This window comes from Rousettus aegyptiacus, unplaced genomic scaffold, assembly GCF_014176215.1.
Source record: "Rousettus aegyptiacus isolate mRouAeg1 unplaced genomic scaffold, mRouAeg1.p scaffold_m13_p_2, whole genome shotgun sequence".
Classification (NCBI taxonomy): Eukaryota; Metazoa; Chordata; class Mammalia; order Chiroptera; family Pteropodidae; genus Rousettus; species Rousettus aegyptiacus.
In genome coordinates this window covers 137,302,969-137,321,479 of record NW_023416295.1, presented here as the reverse complement: position 1 = coordinate 137,321,479, position 18,511 = coordinate 137,302,969, and the positions used below count along the sequence as shown (strand labels likewise).

Sequence of the window (18,511 nt, the reverse complement as noted above, 5' to 3'; positions counted from 1 at the left end):
GATAAATACAGAAGGAATGTATGGATTTGAAATATTGCAGCCTTGCAGTAAGAAAAGAGTCCTTTTCTTTGAAGAACTGCCAAAATTATGAAAAAAAAAAATCCCCTCATCTTTATAGGGTTTTTCACAAAGTAAAGGATCATAAACAGCTAATGATTGCATTTGACCATATTCAACTCCTGATGGGTTTCAATCACTCAACGAACCTTTTTTGAGTGCTTGCTATATATCAGGCACTGTATGCCACAGGAATACCTCAGTGGGCAAAACAGGAAAAGCTACCCACTCTCAGAGACCTTTTACTGGGAGAGACAGACATAGACAAGATAAATGGTTAAAAGATATAGCATGTTATATATTGATGATAAGTTCTAGGGAGAAAAAATAATGCAGGAAAGTGGGGAGAGGAAGTGTTGAGGCAATAGTTGAATGTTTATAAAGGACATCACTGAGAAGTTAACTCTGAATAAAGGCCTAAAGGAAATTAAGAAGCTAACAATGCAGATATATAAGAAAAGGACATACCAGGTGTATGCCACAGCAAGAACAAAGGCCTGAAAGAGGACTGTGGCAGAAGACCAAGTAAGCCAGTGTGGCTGATATAGAGTAAATAAGGTAGAGGGTAGTTGGAATGAAATCAGAGACACAAGAGCTATATCACATAGAACTTTATAATTCATTGTAATTATGGTAGCTTTTACATTGAGATTTGTATTGGAGGGCTTTGGACAGAGGAGTTACATGACATTGTTTAGCAATAGATGACTCTGGCTACAAAAGACTCGGGAAGGTAGAGGTAAAGCGAGATCAGTTAAGAGCCATTGCAATAATGTAGGCAGCATATGATGGACCAGAGTGGTGGCAGTGAAGGTGGGATTATATTCAAGATATATCTTGAGGGAAGAGCCAAGAGGACTGGCTGGTAGACTTTATGCAAGATATAAGAAAGCACAGAAGTCAGGATAGAATGGCACCAAAGTTTTTGTCATTATCTCTTAAGAGACTGGAGTCTCCATTACCTGGAGGAATTGGTATGAACATATTAAGTATGAGGCACCTATTAAACTTCCAAGAGGAGCTGTCAAAAGGTGGCAGTTCTATATGAGTAGAGCCCAGTGGCAGTGTCTGAGCTGGGAATATCAATTTGTGGTTGGTCATTATATAAATTGTTTTCAAAGCCATAGCACTGCATGTGATTACCTAAGGAATTAGTACAGATAGAAAGTGGGAAGAGGTCCAAAGAATAGGCTTTGAGATTTTTCGGAGATGTCTTACTTTCAGTCTCTGTGGCATCTTAACTACTGTGCTGGATGAAGAACTTCATGGACCAAAACAATGTTGGTAGAAGCTTCAAATCATTAACCTAAATGAATTAATTACTTCTTCATCCTAATGAAGATACATACATTTAAATAGGTGGGTGGGTCAAGAGGCTAGAAACTAAGTTGGTCTTTTATATAAATCCAAGAGACATCGTTAATCACAGAATAGAATCTGAACAGTTCTTTATCTTCTTCTTTCAGTTTATGTTATTGGTATTATGACCTCTTTGAACATTAAACATGCCACCTTCAAATATAAGAATGGACATATGCTTCAAAACCATAACGTGTGTGTGTGTGTGTGTATGTGTACTATTTTATCATCTTCATGCTATAAATCCTTCCTCTGAAGTTTAGTTAAATTAAGATTTCTTGCTTTGCACTTTAGAACTTAATAGGTTGACAGTGGAAAGAAACCTGCCTTTGGGTTCTGAGATATGCCTAAACTGACTTGTCCTAGTAAGGACTGAATCCCAGGTTACTAGATCACCAACTGGAACAATAGAGCTTGACAACTATAAATAGTTGCATACATAACATTCACAAAAAGGTAAATTTGCCTATTTAGGTTTTGTGTTATTAAATAGAAATCAATAATTTATGTATACATGAGACTTTCTAAGCCCTTCAATCCCCAAAAATGAAAACATAATGCTTTATTTTGAATTTTATATCAACTAGCCATCTCACAAAATATAAATCATATGTGTATATTGAGAGAAATAAAGAAAAAAGTTCATCAGTTAAAGAGTGGGTACAATTTACAAAATACAGAATACTTAATAATAGACATAGGTGTGAATTTTAAAATGAATAAGAAAGTGAGAATGCCCTTGAAAAAATAACTCCTGGCATTTTGACTATTATTTTCAATGAATTCCGGTAGAATAAAAAGGTAGAACAAAAATAGACAGGAATGGGAGAGTATGATAGAGACTACATAAGCCCACAGTATAATTTGGCATACGTGTCTATCTAATCAATTTAGTGTATAGTTTACTATGAGTATCAATGCACTGATCAGAAGCAATAATAATTTTTTTTGGTATAGGTAAATTCTGTTCTACTGAGGTTAATTTAAAAAGAAAGCACCAATATCTTCTTAAAAGTTTGCAGGAAACACCAAAGTATTCCAAATGTATTTCAAAGTGAAATATACATTATTTAACAAGGTTAGATAAGTAATGGACATCAAAGTAATACTATAAAACTAGCTAAATGTACTGTAATTGCCTCAAATTTCCTCTGTAATATGGTCCACACTCTCTTGAGGCAAAGGAAAAAAAATCTCAAATATCTATTGATAGAAGCAACATTTCTGGGACAAGTGCTGGCATTTACTCATACTAAAATAATAATAATAATAATAATAATAATAATAATAATAATTTTATTGTAATTTATTATTTAATCCAGTCAACTGTGCTGTGAAAAAAACAGGTGTCGGCTTTTTCAGAGATGGTTAATGTTATCACCTGCATGAGGCAGGGAAAGACATAATCTATCGAGTACCTATGAGAATTTGCTCAGAGTTTAACTCTTGATTGCCAAAAATAAGCCTTATTCTTAAACTGGAGAGGCAGGACAGCTACCACACAAATCTTGGAACAGTGTTAGTAGTGGTGGGTAGAGAATGGGGGTGGAAAGTCAGTTCTGCCTCCCTACTGCGATATGGCCTTAGGTGAGTCAATTATATTCACTCAAAATATAGTGTCCCTGTTTCAAAATGCCAATAGCAATTCCAACCTTTGTTTCAATGAGAAATGATTTTTTTCTAAAATATTGTAGTTATTATTTTGTCCAAGTGAATGGGTTATCAGTAGGCTTAATTTACATTTATTAAGGGAAAAGACCATTTATATCTTGTTTAGAGGCACATAGAGGGTACTCAGCATTAACTAAGGAAAATGGATAATCCATATTGGGCATTAAATTAACCAGACCAATTGCTATATAGTACAAGACTTATATGCTCATATAGATATCATCATAATATCTCTCACCTAGCTTTTGTTCCTTAAAGGTCTTAAATTTTAGAGAAACTGACTAATAGAGTGATTAAATAGCCTGACCAAAATCATAGTCTAGAATTAAAATGGAGGTCTCCATATTCACATAACTATAAAGTGCCCAGACTATTCTGAATGCATTTTATATATGATATCTTAAAAACATTTTACAGTTGAGAAAAAAATTTTCTGTAACAAAATCTACACTTTTCCTGAATTTTTAAATTTTTTTTTGGGGGGGGGGAGGAGGATTTAACTATAACCAGAAATCATGGCAAAAATATTGTTTCATTTTAAGTGAAAATGGAAATAATTATTTCACAGTCAGACAAATTTATGGTATGTGTAAAATTTACTATAAATCCCATTTTGAATCAAAGATTATATGGTATTATTTCTTTCCCAATTCCAAGAGCCCAATTTCAGCAATGTAAGCAGTCCCCTAAGTTTCTTTCTATCTTGATTCTTCTATGGTTTTTACCTGACCCTAAATCAGCATAAGGATGACAATTAAAATGGAAGGTATGTGTTAACAATGACAACTCTGAGTTGGAGAATTATGGTGGTTTAATATTCTTTCTCTTTTATCTGTATTTTCTAATTTTTGACAGTAAAAATATACTGCTTAAATAATAAAAAAAAGAGTTAAGATTAAAAACCAGAATAATAATATAATCATCTTCATTCACTTTTCTGATATATATTACTGGAGAAAATTTATATATTTAATCTAAATGGAATCTTCTGGATTATTATTTTCAATTTCTTTAGATTTTCAAAGTCAGCTCTCTTTCACAATTTCTTTAGTAGCTTGACTAGTTACCTTGCGCTCCCTAAAGCAAAAGGGTAGTGGGTCATTTTATTTTTTTTAAAGATTTTGACCTTCCACCGTCTTAAATCTGAAATCTGATCTAACTTGAGTAAAAAGATCCCCTCTTATAATTTTCTTAGAGACAATTGTATTCACATTGTCATGATGTTTTAAAAGGAATGAACTTTTGGGGACAGAGGGATATGGAGTGCCCGTAGTTACTGCTGTCATGACTACAGAGGAGTCATTCCTCAAAGCAGGAAGGGGAGATGGGAATAGAAAATGCTGAAAAGCAGAAAATTAATGAGGAAATTCAACTTCTGGCCACACCAGCCAGTCTATTCAGCGAAAGGAATTTCCTGTGGTTAAGAGTTACCATATGGCATACTTTCTAATATTTAAGAAAACCAGTAACATGCATGTCTCTATTTCTGTGGTTTTCACTTTTTAATATGGCCAGAACAGGTTATATAAACTCATTTTTAAATCTATAATTTAAAATAGGAGCACAGAAATGAAAAAGATATCAAGCCACAGTATGATGAGTAATGTTGATTTTAATGTTGTTTTTAAAATGCAGTAGGGAAGATGAGTCATGAGCTTTAAATTATCAGACCTGAAATCAAAAATCCCAGTTCTTCTTAACATTTATAAAATTCTAAGCAAGTCATGTAATCTCTCTGAGTTTCATTTAGTCCATTAGGGGAAGAGAAGAATATTAGTAGTCCATAAAATAATTGAGAGAGAAATGTACTTGCTTAGCGCCATGCTTATATTCCACTCAAAATATAGTAGCTTTCAGAAAATTTGCAGTTTGTCTTGGCCTACTTCCAACATTTGCTCTGCAATAGCCTAGATTAGATTATGCATTAGTTTATTACTAGAAAATAAAAGTATTTGCTTTTGGAGAAGTGCTTGATATCTAGTGGACAATATTTTCTTCTAGATGATCTTAGCTACCGCTGGCTTCTAAACGAATTTCCTGTATTTATCACGATGGATAAACGAAGATTTGTGTCTCAGACAAATGGTAATCTCTACATTGCGAATGTTGAGGCATCGGACAAAGGCAATTATTCCTGCTTTGTGTCTAGTCCTTCTATTACAAAGAGTGTGTTCAGCAAATTTATCCCGCTTATTCCACTACCTGAACGTAAGTATTATGTTTGTTATAATCTAATTTTGCAAGGTTGTCTGCTTATGGATGGCATACTTACAATAAGGAAAAGCAATAACCAGTGGGGAAACTAGCTGGCTGCTCAGTCAGGGCAAACAGAGGATACACACTCGAAAGTATTGGGGTTTCCTTCACTTTTTAAGAAAAATGATTTACATCATAAAAGTACCCTAAAATGGTAGAGTTCGTATTGGCTGCCTTTAGTTCAGGGAATTCAGAGGGAACTGGTTCAGTAGCCATGTACTGGTATATTAATTACAAGGGGAATCACTGGCATCTGATTAGTTTCATGGCCATTCCTACTTCTTAGTAAGTTCATGAAGAAGAAAGATGATTAGATTAAAAACTGTATTATTTTTTTAAAAAGGCAGTTGGATTATTTTGATATTTTAAGAAACTATTTACATAAAGCATATCAGTATATGAATTGCCTTTCTACTGTAAGTAATTAGCATAGATATAACAACTGTGGCAATGAGTACTGACATACTCAACTGTCCTTTTTGCAGGCTCCAATTCAACTATCTTCCTTTTTTTTAAACATACCACTTCCTGAGAAAATCAGATCACATCATATTTGTTCACATTATTGTTATTCCAAGCATGCTGCTACACTCATATCACTGAGTTCAAGTTTCTGAGGAAACACTGGTTTCACTATTGACAGATTTAGGTTAGCTGTTTACCTCTACCCTTAAGTAGGGTATGATAATGGGGAAAATGCTATCATAGCACTGCAATTCCATTTTTATTACTCTCCTCAAGATAGTGGTCAAATGGCTGGTATTCAATAAAAATATTTTGTTTTCTGGCTCTTTTCTCTTGCCCCAGTCTTAGTAGTGTCAATGTTAAGAAACATCAAAACCTGTAAAGAATTTTTGTAAGAGTTTATTTGAGCCAAATTGATGACATATACCAGGGAACAAGATTTCAAATGCTCCAGAGAATAACAGAGCACCCTGTGAGGTTACTTTTCATAGAACCCCTTTTGTTTATTCCAGAGTAGATTCTTTCACCCTCTATTTCACAATTTAAAAAGGAGCCATTGAATGAAAACTTCATTAGTGTTCTTTCTTATTCTTCCCTAGAAATTCAGCGCTTCTTATTTCTTACTTTCTAATTCAGTGGAAGAAGTGTTTCGCCTCCTGCTGCAGCTAATTCCTCCAGCTGTTCTAGTTCACACCCCATTTGATTCATTTAGAAACTTCACTACATCACTTACTTCATTTCTTTTCTGAATCTTCAAACTTTCCTTCCTTCCTTTCCTTCCTTGGATCTTTTGTATTTGATGCAAACAATCTTGAATAATCAAAACAATTTTCTATTTCCTAAATCCAAAGGAAGCTTTTCAGTCCCGATTCTGTATCACCTTTGACAAAATTGATCTCCTCTTCCTCTCTTGAACTTTCCCTCTTTTGGCTTATTTCCCTGACTCCTGCTCTCTCCTCATCTCCCACATGCTTCTCTGACAAATTCTATGCAATATCCTTCACCAGGTCTTCCTCTTTCTTATATTTCTCTCTAATCTTTTTCTAGATTTCTCACCCATTTACACCTTTTCAACAGCGGTCTTATGCAGATGTCTCTGAATTCACATTTCTAAAACTTTCCTCTGTGTTTAGTTTTTAATTCTACCTAGCTCCTGGACTTTTTACACAGAAGGTTCTTAAGTATATTAAGCTCAATTTCCAAATATACCTGTTATCTTTCCTCTAAACTTCTTCTCATGTTCTTCATCTTACCTAGCAATGTCGTCAGAATAGCATTTTTAATCAACTTCTTTCCTCCTCTTGTCTTTAGGACAGTGAATTCTGTGGTTCTTAATTAGTATGTAAGCGCTTGGAAAGTTTAAGGAAAATGTGGAACCCAGAGATGCTGATTTCAGCAGGCCTGGGATGTGACTCAGGAATTTGCAGGTTCAATGACCATCCCAGGTGATTCTGATGAATTAGATATCTGATCTACACCCTAAGAAAACATTGATCCAAGGGGCAGTCTTGTTGATTCTGACCCTAAAACACAACTTGGATCTGTTCTTTCCTTTCTGTTCCCACTGTGACTGTGCCCTGAATTTATGAAATAACCTCCCTTAGATCTCTTACTTTCTTTTATATTTCTCTTCTCCATGATCCATCCTTCAAAACTGCTAACAAGCTCTTCCACCTAAAACAAAGGTAAAATTCATATTATTTCTCTTACAATAACCGATGGGTAGTTATGTACTTGAGGAAATTAGTTTTAAAATATTTAATATCTAGTTCAAGCCTTTAGAGTGGAAGTTCAAACTCATCTTCAACTATATATACTTCTACATCATTTGAATTCCTAGCCTTTTTTTTTTTTTTAATTTTCTGCACATTCCTAGAACTTTGTCATAATATTCTATTTTCTCAGCCTGGACTAGTTCAGTTCAAATGTCTTCTCTGCCTGAAATTCCCATGGCCCCTATATCCTCCAGTAATCTTTCTTGACTGCTACTGTTTTAGTCACTAATTTTTTTTTTCTTATATTTTGGGTCATTGTGTATCTCTGTCTCCTCGGCATTATTCAGTATAAAATATACACTCAAAGTATGATCCTAAACAATGCATTTATATTTCTGAGACTGTTTCTTCCTCAATAAGGGAATAATACATCTTTCAGGACTGATAGGTTAAACAAATGAAAGAAAGTACCTATATTGATGAGCACAGTAAAGTCTGAATAGACATTTTTCTTTCTCTCTTTCCCTTTTTTTCAACTTATTTCTCTTTGCCTTTATCTCCATAGACACTTTTTTTCTCTTTTTCTCTTAACTTTTTCTTTTCTCTTCTATTCCTTCCTTCCTCTATTCCATTTCCTTTTTTATTTTCCATAAAGTACCTGGCAGAACATTTTACATGTATATTCGATGTTCCCTAAAGACTTCTTGAAATTTTTTTTTAGTGCATTGAATCTGATTGATTTGCACAGCTGTCAGAATGAGCCAATGTGATTGAAAATGCTTGATAACATTTATACTATATAAAAACTCTACATAAACGAGTAAATCTACACATATGATACAGTTAAATATTTTAAGACCTGTACAGAGAGAAGCCATCTATATTGAATCAAGTCTAATCCTATAAAAACCACAACGTTAAAAATAACACTATTCCACTTATTAATTCATTGATGTTTTTATTTTTCTTAATATTAGGAACAACAAAACCATATCCTGCTGATATTGTAGTTCAGTTCAAGGACATATATGCATTGATGGGCCAAAATGTGACTTTAGAGTGTTTTGCACTTGGCAAGTAAGTACAAGTACACTTTTCATTAACATGTATAGAAATACATTAATTTTTGTACTGTTTTAGGAAATAAATAATGTAAATGTTTAGCTATAAACATAAACATAAAATTGCCTTGAAAACATGGTGGACCCTTAGCTCTCGTATCTCCTGTTTAAAGTCCTGTTCCTGATATCCGGTGGCGGAAGGTCCTGGAACCAATGCCAAGTACTGCTGAGATCAGCACCTCTGGGGCTGTCCTCAAGATCTTCAATATTCAGCTAGAAGATGAAGGCACATATGAATGTGAGGCTGAGAACATTAAAGGAAAGGATAAACACCAGGCAATGATTTATGTTCAAGGTAGATATATTGTTTTAATTTTCTATAAATTTCATCAATATCTTATAGCCATTTTCATACTTGAAAAACTAGAATGCAGTGATTAATAGTTTAACAACAGTGACATATATTACATTATGCAAAAAGATAGAATATTGGTCTTATGTCTAATTAAGTAATACAAATGAGTTATAGATGTTATGAACTCATACTATTAGTGTCATATAACACCAATGGATTGATAGTAGTGTTCTTGATCGTTATCAGAAAATCCAATTAATGTAGCTTGTTGACACTCTTCATCATTCTCTTTTTTTAATACTTTTTCATTTGTAGAATTTATGTGTTATGACTTAGCCTACGCCACTGGTTTGCAAAGTTTAGTATGCCTCAGAATCACCTGGAGGGCTTGTTAAAACACTGATTGCAGGTTCCTGCCTTCAGAGTTTCTGATTTATTAGGTCTATTTGGGGCTCAAGCATTTGTATTTCTGACAAGTTCCTGGGAGATAATGGTGCTACTGGTCCAGAAACCACACTTTGAGAACTACTGGTCTAAGGAAACATTTTTCTTTGACATCTTCTTGGCACAAACATTGGATTCTCACACACAAAGATAAAATTGTATTTGGGAAGATAGAATGTTGTTTTTCAGGAAACACTTGACTTTTCAGGTTGAAATCATCTCTGTAATGGTCCACAATATATAACTTGCACAACTGAATAAATGTGTAAGGCTTCAATAAGATCATCCATTTAAAGGACAGCATCTATAGAGTGACTTCTCAGAGAGGCAGACCCTGTGATAAGAGCAAGGATAGTTAGATAGAGGAAATGTCCTTGAGAAATTCATACTATAGTCATACCATTTACAAAACCCCAAATTTATACAAACATATACAGGAAAATAAACATACAATTATGTGTTTATAAACATAAAATTATGAGAATGAAATATGGAAATTTGTATAAGATATTGATAAAAAATATAGTGAGGAGTAACCTTAGCCACATCAAGATGAGTGATAGGAAAAACTGGAGTTGATGTCTAAGCCAAATTGAAATACCAGAATAGGAAAGAGCACTGTGGCAGAGTGAAGGCCACTGCCCCCATGCCCACCCAGACCCTAGGCCTCTGTCTATACAAGGATGAAGTAAGTCCTTCCAATGACCCAGCGCATGAAGCCTCACCACCACCATCTCACAGAGTCCACCGGGATTGAGCTCATTTCACTGTTACCTTTTCTATTCCAATTGCCTGAAGAAGCCCTGGACCCCAAAGCCCCCTCACGGCTTGCACTTTAATATGCACACAGCTCTCACATGTCCTATTCAATCTCCATCTCCTCCCAATCTCCAACTTCTGAAGTCCTTGTGCTGTGCTTTCTAGAACACATAATTCACTATCATCAGAATTCCCTTTCTTCCCAACTCCTACTCTGATCATTGTCTTTATCCTCTTACTGTAACTGAAACATAGCCCTCCCTTAGAGATACTGCTCATGCAGCCCTCTCCAGCAATGCCATTGCTCTCTTTTCTTTTCCTTTAAACATTCAGTTAACAGTCTTATGGCAAGTCAATCCCCATCATTCCTCTAAGGTTTTCAATGTTGGCAACTCTCACTAACTACAGCACTATTCCTGACTTCATAATTAGTGACATCAATATCAGTAAAGACTGTAACTATTTTTTATGATTATAATTTTTATTATCACTTCCATCACCATTACTTATGCCACATCTTTTGGCTCTAAAGCTCACAGGGAAATGTGATAGTTATTATTGCCATATAATATATTCTTAAATGCTTTCTATCTATCATCTATCTATTTATTTGATGGTGACATTGGTTAAACTATTTTTATAATAGTTTAGCCTCTCGGTTCCTTTGGACTTCTCTCCTCTAGTAATCTTGTCCTTTGACCTACCTCAGCAGCTCACCCCCAAGGCCATCCTTTAGACTCTTCATTATTACCAAAAATGCAGTCCTTTAAAATCATATTTCCAAACGCTTCACTCTCTGACCACTACCTATTTTTCCAGCTCACTCCCTCTGGTACCCAGATTCCTCCAATCCTTTGACTCTACTGAGAACTATCATCAATTAATCTTATAAGATTTCAAATTTCTCTTACTTTCCCTAACCTCTACCCACCTCTTTCCTAAATTCATGTTCAGTCATTATCATTCCTCTGTACAACCTCTCAGCTCAATCTCCTCTCTCCACCTTGTCTTACTACCTTTGCAAAATGCTGACCCTGGAAAAATACAGCTTTCTGCCTCTCGGTTCACACCCAAGAACTTGAATATGACTTGAGATAAACATGACCATGCTGATTGGTCCATTTTAAGTTATTCATCACCAACTTTAAGTGGACTTTTAGTGTTACCTGGCAATAATATTACATTTCCCTAGGTCAAATTACTCTCCCACTCTCTTGATGACCATTTCAGACCTTCATGATTTCTTTCAAACCTATAAAACCTCCCCCACCAGCTTTATTCTGTTGAGAACTTGGCTTCTTATTTTACAGAAAATATGAGAGTAATTGAATTATAGCATCTACAAGTTCCCAACCCATATCTACCCAATACCTGCATCTCTTCTCTTATCTATTATTACTATAAATGCAATTGCTATCTGAGGCCAACACCTTCATTTGTGTACTACTCCTCTTACTTATTTAAGAATATTGTCCCACATCTGGTAATGGCCAGAGGGGAGAGGGCTTGGGGAGCTGGGAGGAAGGGATGAAGGGTTAAAGAAGTACAAATTAGTAGCTGACAGATGGTCACGGGGATAGGGAACACAGCATAGGGAATGTAGGTAGCATCTCATATAATGGAGAGTCAGAGGAGATAAAGAGCAATTAGTGTGTGGCGGGGTTCATTTTATAAACTATATAATTTTCTAAACAGTGTACTGTATACTTCAAACTAACAATAAAATAAAAAAAATTTAAAAGAGTATTATCCCAGCAACCCCCACCTCCCTACAGCATAAGCAATTTTTTTTCTTTACTGGGTCATTCCCATCAGTGTATAGTGGCTCTTGTTTCTTCTTTAAAATCTGCTTTTAAACTCTGGCTACTGCTCCATTTCTCTTCTTTTTGTCTCCTCTAAAAAGAAACAAAAATCTTGACAGATTTATCTATACTCTAAAAATTGTCTTCAATTTTTTTTCTCTTAAATGCACTCCAACTTGATTTTCATCCTTACTTCTCCAATGACACCTTTGTTTTCATGATCACCGATGACTTCCACATAGCTAAAGCTGAGGGTCAAGGCTCAGTTGTGTCTCACCTGAGCTAACGGCAGCAGCTGTCAGAGCTGATTCCTCCCTTTCTCACAATTCACTTTCTGTGCTTGACATCTGGAACCCACCCTTCGTTAATGTCTCTCCTCCTATTTACCCATCTAACATTGGAATAATCAAAGTTTGGTCTTTAAACCTCTTTTCTATTTCAGTCACTCCCTTAATTATATTTTTCATGATTATGGCCCGAGGTGTACTCTCTACTCTGAAACTCTGATCCAAACATTTTTCTTACATTCCAGACTTATATATCTAATACCCCAACAAAATTTACTTAATAAATATCAAATATACGTGGGTGGTCTCCTGAGGGGAGAAAAATTCTGGTTAGGCCTCTTACATTTTTTAAATAAAACTGCCATTCTCTATCTGGTTTATAGAGTTTATAAACCAATTTTTATTCAACACATTAAGAAAATTACACCTCGGGTTCTCAGCAGAATAAAGTTCTGTACTGTCTAAGATCTAATTCGTTAGAAGAAACAAGGTGACAGAATAGATATTTATAGAAGGTAATTTAAGGGAACTGTTATTTCTCTTTTACTAATGAGGCATACTAAGTTTTGGTCTAATCAACCAGAAGGGTACATAATTAAATCATATATAGAATATAACATGCTGATTCAATTATTTATTCTTCTCACTGTATTTTTTAATGTGACATCTTTGTGTCACTTGTGTGAGGCTAAGGCAGGGATGGTGCTGATATTCCTCTTTTATGTATTTCCAAGATAGCATACAAAATAAAATCTCTATCAATTAATATAATAGTTATTAATATTCATTTTAAAAATTACCTCCATATGTTACAAACAAAATGTAATAAGTGAAAAAATATACTAAATCATATTATATATACTATATAATATGGATGTATACATATATACATGTAATGTTTATGGGATACAGTGAGATCATTAAAATGTTTTCCATTCTTTGTTATTTATACACATTATATATAAGATATGTCTATTAATTTGGTCATAAAATGAATATATTCATTTTTAAAGAAAATTAAATAAAATATTACCTTCTAGTTAGGATTCTCTCCTACCTCCTTCATTTTATATTAATTTGTTTACCTATATCTATTTGAAGTACTTAAGTAACTTAAACACTCAAAAAGATTATCAGATTATTGATTTGCTTGCTATCTAGAAACATATTTTCTTTTGGGAAATTCCTAACATTTTTAAGCTTTCAATAGATCAGACCAACTGACAAAGCTGAGATCAATTTCACTCAAGCAGAGATTTTACTAATCATAGCTACTGTATGTAGTTTCTAACATCTAAAGGGTATTTAAGTGACCACATCATTTGTCTAATCCAGTGGCTACTAGCTGAAGTTACATCAGAAGAAAAATAGTATATACCCAAGGAAGTGGAAAAAAATTGAATCTTTATCCCCAAAGGAAAGAGATAGTGTCATAATCAATTAAGACATCATTCTTTAAAACCCTAATTTTAATTCCAAAAGACTTATGTTATTAAAAAATATAAATTCTCTTACTGCTATTATACTCAGCTTCCTAATATAGCATGGTTCATGAATAGAAAAATAATTATGAATTGAATTACAGTTACTTTCTGCTATAATAATGTAGGATAAAGTTTCCTTGCAGACCAACAGAAATACAGTTTCATTAGCTCTAACACTGATTTTATGGTACACACAAGAGCTGATGTAAAGAAAGTCAACTAAATGTAAAATTTGTACTCAAGATTATAATGAATATTGAGACTTATATTTGACATTTATGATGTTCTCTACTTTTTAGCATTTCCCGAATGGGTAGAACACATCAATGACACAGAGGTGGATATAGGCAGTGATCTCTACTGGCCTTGCGTAGCCACAGGGAAGCCCATCCCTACTATCCGGTGGCTAAAAAATGGATATTCGGTATGTATGTTCAAGTGCTTTACAGTTCTTGAGTCCACGTTCAGGCAACATTTCCCAGTGGTCCTGGGATGAACTTAGCAGGAGAGTCAATAGCATAAAGTTACCTGGACCCTGAAATAAAGAGGTTTCCTAGAAAGAGCAAACAAAAAGTGAGCATAAAGTATCTTTTTTCACCTTAAATAACTTCCTGTAATCTTATCTCGACCTTCTTTCTCTTCTCTCCTTATTTTTTCCTATGTTCCACTTTTACCCCTCTTCTTACTCATCCATCTCCACTACCTGATATTGTCCTCTTTCTTGCCACTGTTTTCCTGACCCCACAGAAACAGAGGTAAGAGTGAAGGTCCTACCTTTAGCCTGGGGGACAAGTAGCAGCAGTGGGGTCCTACTCTACCTTCCCACTGTAATCTCCCAGCTGGGCCAAGAGGGAAAAAGGTGGACTCTCAGCTCTAGGATGAATAGAACAAGAGCCACTGGGCATGGTAAGTGGGTTTTACTCTCCCATGCTGTGAAAATCCTACTCCACCTCATTTAGTTAACAGTGGGGGCAAAATAATGCATCTAAATGAAAAGACAACCAAGCCAAACATAAATGAAACCATATCTGCTAAAGTTTATTGAGGAAATGTGTTTTCCCTTGTGTTCTTTTCAGTATATTAAAGGGGAATTGAGACTGTATGACGTGACTTTTGAAAATGCTGGCATGTACCAATGCATAGCTGAAAACACATATGGAGCTATTTATGCAAACGCAGAGTTGAAGATCTTGGGTCAGTATCATTTCTGGTTTTTGTTAACTTTCAGCAAGAAACATTAAAAAAATGATCATAGGGTATCTATATTTGATTTCACATTATTTTCTGGAATTGCTAAAGTTAAAAACTTTTAAAATGTGGTTTGAAATAGAATATTGTGTTTTTTTTTTCCCTTTCATTAAGGAACGGTAAAAGAATTTGAGGCAACATGGAGTATAATAGTTTTAAAAAATTATTTTAATGGTAAAGCAAACTTTCCACATGCCAATTTTATATAACTTATCCCCTGCTACATTTGGGCAGCTAAATGTTGTCTGAAAATCACATATGATGATTTGATACTTTCACAAGACATACAGACCCAGCCTAAGAGGATGATTCTGTAGCGCATGCTAGCTTTATCAGTACCTAGGCCTCATACCCTACAATTGCTATATAAAACCTTCAGGACATTCCTCAAGTTCTTTACCCCACTCTGACTTCTACTTTGAAAATCAAAAACATATATTTAAAATAGAATATTTCAACTTCCCACCCCTCATTCAAAATTATCTAAATCTTTACTGCACCTGCCCTTTTATCTCTTTATCTGGAGGAAGAAGTATTTCTTCTCCTAACCAAAAATAATTCCTTTACCCCAATACTTTATCTTGCTACAGCAAAGGAAAATGACTTAAAATATTGCTATCACTACAAATTTAGTGACACTAAAATAATATGAAAGGAAATGAGATAATTGTAAGAAAGTATTAAAGCAAACTATCTCTACAAAGAATTGAGGCCTTGTTAATTTTAACTTTCCCTACCTCTTATTATAATGCTATGGATCATGTCCTATCTCTTTCCCCCTACAATCAAAATTTCCTGGTAATACATTTAATCTAGTTTATTTGGATTTTAAGCAAATGTTCATATTTAGGCTTAATATCATATTACTTTTGTATAAAATAGGGTAAAATCATTTTGACTCTTAGAGGAGGTATGAGGTGAGTTTCAGTTCTTTTCCAAAGTTAAACGTTCTATTTTCTATTCAAATTCCTTGTTTATCATCATATATTACAAAATAATATGAAAATTCAACAGCTCAGACTGAAAGACCTCTATAGTCAAGCCTAAAAGTCATTCAATCATTTAATGACAAGGTAGGAATTAAGCAAACCATTTTTAGCCTGAGAACAATATTCCTGGGCATCTTTACATTAATCTCAGTCTATTTTGTTTTATTAATTTTAGGAACAGTGCTTCCCTCCTCTCTCTCCTTTCCGTAGCTACTGAGTTATTTCATTTATTCATCCACCAAATATTTATTGAGTGTTTACACCAGATACTATGCTTTTAAAGAACCCAGTAAAGAACAAAAGGAAAAAAACAAAAACAAAAACAAAAGCATGTCTTCTAAGTTGGAAAAAAAATGTTTCTTTACTCCTTCCCACTTCCAAAATATATAGAAACATAACCTGGATTCTATCACTAGAAATTCAAATATTAGATGAGTATGAAGTCATGTGAATGAACATACTAAATCAACTATTTTCTTGAAACTGAACTGATTCAAGAAAAAGTCTCATTTTCTGGATTAATTTTGACTTTTTAAATCTCCTATTTCATTTTCTCTCATATTTTACAAGCAGTATATCATCCACAATATTTACTGAGCCTCTACAAAATACCACACACTGAGTCAGGTGTACAATACAGATTGATTGCTTACTTATCTGTTTATTGTCAATTATCAAAACTCAGACTAAAGCAAAAATGGAATAAACTAAATCCTTGCTTTGTAAAAAATGTGTTCCTCAGAGCAGCAGGAGCAGTAGCAACACTTGGGAGCATGTTAAAATTGCCAAATCTCATACATCCCCCAGAATCCTTTTATCCAGGTCCTCAGATGATTTTGATGCACAGACAAAAACTGAGAATCATGGGGATAGATGATGTTAAGTCAAGACCTGGATAAATATATACTTGAAAAAGCTCCAGAAGGAACACAGTTACAGGTGATCAAAATGTGTAGAAATAGATGGATGGGACACCCCACCCCTCAGACCCCCGCAAAGTCTGCCAGTAGACAAGGAGATTGGGGAATGAGCTAGAGGTGGGAACCCTAAAGAAAGTTAGAGCATGCCATCAACGAGGTGACTTTTTATGAGAATCTATATCCTGTATTCATAATTATTGTTTGGTACTTTGAGGTAGGGATAAGTTACAGGTAGATCATGCACTCCTCAATTAATTGGATCCATCATTGTCATAGCTGTTTGTGGGTAGGTCCAAAAGGCAGGACTCTCTCTATTTTGACATCTCATAGTGTCTGTACACAGGTTATATAATAAAGGAGAAATCATATTGTTTAATGAAAAAAGCTTGCAAATCACAAAGAACTAGATTTGGATGTGAATTCTCACCTTATTTTTACTGCCTGTGCCGCCTTTGGCCAATTATATAATCTTACTAGGTATATAGTCTTTCATTTGTAAAGTAGAGAGCATTCATTGAAAGTGTGATTGGGAGTATTAATTATGATCATATGTCAATATTAATAATAATGCTGAATTTCTCTAGCCTTTACTTCCTTTGTGAAATTTAGTCAAAACAATTGAATTAGATGTTACCTTCAAGGTAAATATGTATAAATTATTTGATTATAACTAAAACTTAAAATAATAATCCAGTTGTGACCAAGAATTCTACATTTAAAATCGATGAATTTTATGGTAAATAAAATATACCTCAATAAAGATATTAAACAAAAGAAAAAGATATTACTATTAGATATGAAATGTCTATTGTTCATAGCTGATAATATTTGGTAAGATTAATCTTTTCTGTTGATTAGTAATCAAAAGGAAATAAACTATGTATAGAAGAATTTTTTATTTTAACAAATGAAAAAAATAATAATTTTTCTTTTAGCTTTGGCTCCAACTTTTGAAATGAATCCTATGAAGAAAAAGATCCTGGCTGCTAAAGGAGGAAGAGTCATAATTGAATGCAAACCTAAAGCTGCACCTAAACCAAAATTTTCATGGAGTAAAGGAACAGAGTGGCTTGTCAATGGCAGTAGGTCAGTTCAGAAAATAGAAAATTCAATTGGAATTCATTATTTGGAAAAGTTTATTTATAGAGGACTTGTTTTCTTATTAGTAATGTATATGTTCTTTGTTCCAACTTTTCGCCACAGAAGATACTGTAGTTCTAAGATGAACAGAAATACTTACCCATCTCTGTCAGTATTTATTATAATTAGGGTTTAGTTTTTAGGCTTCTGTAATTAATAATGAATTTAGAAAACTAAAGCTCACAGAATCTTGATAAAATGCCCGTGGTCACAGAAATAATGAAAAATGAGAAATAAAGTAGGATCTCTCTAATTTATTTTTCCCCTTACAAGGACATCTATACCCAATCACATATGATTTAATTTTATGAAATTAACCTGTTAAATATTTCAGTAGGAAAATAAAAAAGATGACTTCAAAATACAAGTTACTTCTTAAGTGAACAGAAAATTCTCATTTACCTAATAAGTGGTTCATCTACTGGCTTTGGGACAAAACAAAAAGCACGTGATTTGCTTAGATTATTTATATAAAAGCCACGGTGAATGCTTTTTATAA

At 34.0% G+C, this 18,511-nt stretch overlaps 1 protein-coding gene across 3 annotated transcripts in view; it reads left to right on the top strand.

Moving 5' to 3' along the window:
• CNTN1 (contactin 1) overlaps positions 1 to 18,511 on the top strand; it is a 272,015-nt gene that overhangs the window by 153,858 nt on the left and 99,646 nt on the right. For all 3 annotated transcript variants that reach the window (XM_016151683.2, XM_016151684.2, XM_036236741.1), the window contains 6 exons: positions 5,089 to 5,295; positions 8,501 to 8,600; positions 8,758 to 8,939; positions 14,015 to 14,139; positions 14,792 to 14,909; positions 17,808 to 17,958. In XM_016151683.2, coding sequence (XP_016007169.1) covers positions 5,089 to 5,295; positions 8,501 to 8,600; positions 8,758 to 8,939; positions 14,015 to 14,139; positions 14,792 to 14,909; positions 17,808 to 17,958 — 883 coding nt within the window. The remainder of the gene's footprint in view (positions 1 to 5,088; positions 5,296 to 8,500; positions 8,601 to 8,757; positions 8,940 to 14,014; positions 14,140 to 14,791; positions 14,910 to 17,807; positions 17,959 to 18,511) is intronic.